Source organism: Petaurus breviceps, unplaced genomic scaffold (genome assembly GCF_028583685.1).
Source record: "Petaurus breviceps papuanus isolate PSGF00001 unplaced genomic scaffold, PetGlider_PUasm1.0 577, whole genome shotgun sequence".
In the NCBI taxonomy this organism is placed as follows: domain Eukaryota; kingdom Metazoa; phylum Chordata; class Mammalia; order Diprotodontia; family Petauridae; genus Petaurus; species Petaurus breviceps.
In genome coordinates, this window is record NW_027186389.1 from 1,307,078 (window position 1) to 1,310,605 (window position 3,528).

General features: G+C 56.6%; 1 protein-coding gene across 1 annotated transcript in view; it reads right to left on the reverse strand.

The window, feature by feature from the left end:
• The window catches only part of PPP1R15A (protein phosphatase 1 regulatory subunit 15A), a 4,954-nt gene extending 1,432 nt beyond the window's left edge, over positions 1-3,522 (reverse strand). The window contains 2 exon segments of the mRNA XM_069103396.1: positions 1-731; positions 2,135-3,522. The exon segment at positions 1-731 is cut by the window's left edge and continues 10 nt beyond it. Of these exon segments, the coding sequence (XP_068959497.1) occupies positions 1-731; positions 2,135-2,185 (782 nt within the window). The 5' untranslated portion in view covers positions 2,186-3,522.
• Between the last annotated feature and the right edge of the window lie 6 nt (positions 3,523-3,528).

Consider the following 3,528-nt stretch of genomic DNA (forward strand, 5'->3'; position numbering starts at 1 on the left):
GGTCTGTAGGCCCAGGCCCTGAGCAGGGGGCTGGTGAGCACAGCAGGAGGCTGGCTGTCTGCTCCTTCCTCCCCATCACCTTCACTTCCCCCCATTCCCCTTTCCTCTGCCTCTTCTCTGAGCTGCCAGGCCAAAGACCAGGAGTCCTGAGGGCTGCTGTCCACAAGGGAAGGGGGGCTTTGCTCAGCTGATCCTGGGGCCTCAGTCATCATCTCAGCTCCCACCCCTTCTCTTCGGTCTTCATTCTCATTGCCCTTGTTCTCTCCAGGCTGGTGGGCCCTTTGTCCCATGAGGGAACCTGTAGCTGCTCCCTCCTCCTCCTGGCCATCATCTCGTTGGGCCAGGCCTGCAGGCCTACTACCAGGCTTCTCTCTCTTGGCTGCTTCATCATGGATCTTCTGTTCTTGAGACCCAAGATAGGCTGGGCCTTCAGTGGCTCCTTCATCACCCTTTTTCCTCAGTTGCCCAGCCCAGGATAGGGGGCTAGAGCTAGCTTGAGATCTTCTGACTTCAGGCCAAGGTCCTGGGGCCTGGAGGAAGGGGTCCTCCCCCTTCTCAGCTCTGGCTTCTGGGTTCACAAGCTTTGCCTGTCCTCTAGGCTTGGGCTGGAGTCCCACCCTCCACAGCTGGGACCAGGCCCAGGCCAGAAGGAAGAGAAGGCCAGAACACAGGCTGATCCTGAGGGAGGCTCCCAGGGGGATACCAGTGGTGTGTCCCAGGTCAGGGAGAGGCTGCAAAAGAAAGAAAAACAACCAGGTTAAATTAGACTTCTCTTGGCATGAGTCATAGGACAGAAATGACACCAAGCATTTGGCAAAGCCAGACTTCCGACCTGACTATTCTCCCTTAGGGACCCAAATGGTCCCTTTCCGGGGCACTTGTCCCATTCCTGGTATCCCTAAGCATTTTTGCCCAGTTGCTCTTCACCTAGTCTGGGGTTTGGGTTTTTTTAAGACTAGCCTTAACCCCAAAGCAACCCAGCTTTCCTTTGCTCTTTGCAAGATATGTTGGGGTTTACAGGCTACATTTCTTTCTTCAGGATCATGCCTTTAACCCAAATCGCTCTGGCTTCTCACTGATTGGCCAACAGTAGGTCCCATGTCAAACACCACTTAGTCACTGTTTGGACCCTGACTGACTCAGAGTGAACGTAAATGGGAATTGTTTCTGTTTTGGCCAGAAACCCTGAGAGACTTCTCCTCCTAGTTTGATTTTTTTCTTTTGACTATGTTGAAGAGGCCATTTTTTGCCTCTTTTCTTACCTAGTCTTGATCACTGAATGGGTGTTGCCTCAGTCAAACTTAGACCTGAGAAAGACCTTAGCTTTAAAAGGCCAAGGTCTCCCACTGCATCCTGGGCCATCTCTAGTCATCCTGATCTGTATATGGCCACTGGACCCAATTGGCTTTAGAGGAGAGAGGGAAGCTGGTGACTTTGCACAGCCCTCCCTAACTCAAGTCCAATTCACTTGCAAGTCATGGCATCACCTCCCTGATGTCATGGTCCTCTTCGAGAATGAAGACTGAAGCAGGTGTGCTTTATCTCTGCTTCCTAGACCCTGAGAGCCTCAAGCACCACTTACAAGGCAGCTGGTGCCTCTGTGGCCGGAGCACTGGGCCTGGAGTCAGGAAGACCCATGTTCAAATCTGGCCTCAGACAGCTTACTAGCTGTGAGACCTTGGAGAAGTCACATAACCTCTGTTTGCTGTAAAATGGGGATAATCATAGCACTTACTTCCAAGAATTGTGATCATATTTGTAAAGCACTTAGCAGAGTACCCAGCAGACATTAATAAATACCTATTCCCTTCCCTCCCTGCTGGGAGTTCTCCCTGCCCACCTTAAGAAGCCAACGGCCTCCTGGACCCTTCTGATCCTCATCTTCTCAGAGATTCTGGAGTCTCCCCTCTGCCTCTCTGTTCTGAAGTTCCCAGTTCCCTGTCCCCTAACAGGAAATGTGTCCCTGTGCCCCTCCTTGTCCAGTCCTGCCCCCTCGGAGGTCACTGTCTCCTTTCCTGTACTGTCCTCTCTGGAGTCTCTCCCAGTCCCGGCCCCTCGGAGCCCCCGAGCCCCCTCCTGCCCCCATCGGGGCCCCGGCACCCCCTCCCTGTCCGGTCCTCTCCTCCGGACTCACCGGGTCAGGGTTGTGCGTCATCCTGGGGGCAGGGAGGGCGTCCACTGGCATGGTGATGTCCACGGCGGGTCCAGGCTAGAGCTCATGTTGTCCAGGGGCCCCAAAGGCTCGGCGTCTGCGCTCTATGTCCGGCAGGGCTCTGCTCTCTCTCTGGACTCTTCTCTCTCAAGTCAGGTTAGCTCTGATCTGAAAACGGCTGCTCTGGTCCTCATATACGACGCGCTGACGTCACGGAGCAGAGTTTACCAACGTCAGGGAGGGGCGCGGGGGAAAGCGAAAAACGCGATGCCATCACTCCCTCCCGAGTGCAGTTTCCGTACGTTGAATCAGATCGGATCCCCAAGGGAGGGGGAAAGAGGCGGCCGCTGACAACATGCGAGGGGCGGGGCGAGCAGGGAGCTCGGTGACGTCACGGTCCCGTGCCCCAGAGATCCCCAGCCCAGGAGGTGATTCAGGGCTCTGGAACCTCCGAGAGCAGCCCGGATCAGCCCCCGCCCAGCCTTGTCCTTCCTCTGGATCGCGGCTGTCTCCCAGCCCCGTGTCACCCTCGTAGGCGATGGGCCAGCCTGACGTCCTCGCCACTGTCCTGGTCACTGACAGGAACGGAACGGCACCGGGCCGAGTGCAGAGTCCTGGGGTCTTCCCTTGTAGACCGCCTTCCGCGTGGGAGCTGAGCACGCGGGTTTCCATCCGCGCTGTGCCAGGTGCCTCCTCTGTGACCCCTCTGAGCCTCAGTTTCCTCTCCTGTAAAATGAAGGGGTCTTTGCAGCTAAACCTCTAATCCCTCTGATCCCATTAATGTCACAGCACAGTGCACAACCTTCTGACCGTACCTGTATAACCTCCTCACCCAGTCGGTCAGTCAGTTTAGTCAGTCATTCAGTCAGTCAACAAACTCTGAGCACGGTCCAGAACAGCCTTCTGGACCAGCCTTCTCTTGCACCCCTCCCCCAGCCCCCAGCCCGTGCCAGACGGGCTGCACGCTTCCTTTCAGCCAGCCCGGGGTCTCCCCCAGTTCCTTTACTCTCCGGGGCCCAGGAGGCTTGTGCGGAGCCCCTTGAGTCCCACCCCGAAGCTGTGGGGGTAGTCCAGCCTTGGGGTCAGGGGAGAAGGAGGGGCCGGGCCAGAGGGAGGGATGAGCGTGGGTGGAGGAGCTGAGGAACAAGGGAGAGACACAGACCAACTGGAGAGAAAGGGAGAGGTCCGGACAGAGAGAGAGGGAGAGACAGAGGGATACAGGAAGGTATGCGGAGGCTGACACGAAATCCAGGGTTACAGAGAGAGTCTGCTGGACAGCAAGACTGAAACGGGGGGCTGAGAGGAGGGAGGTGGGGAAGGGGGAGAGAAAGAGGGAGAGAGAGAGAGAGAGAGAGAGAGAGAGAGAGAGAGAGAGA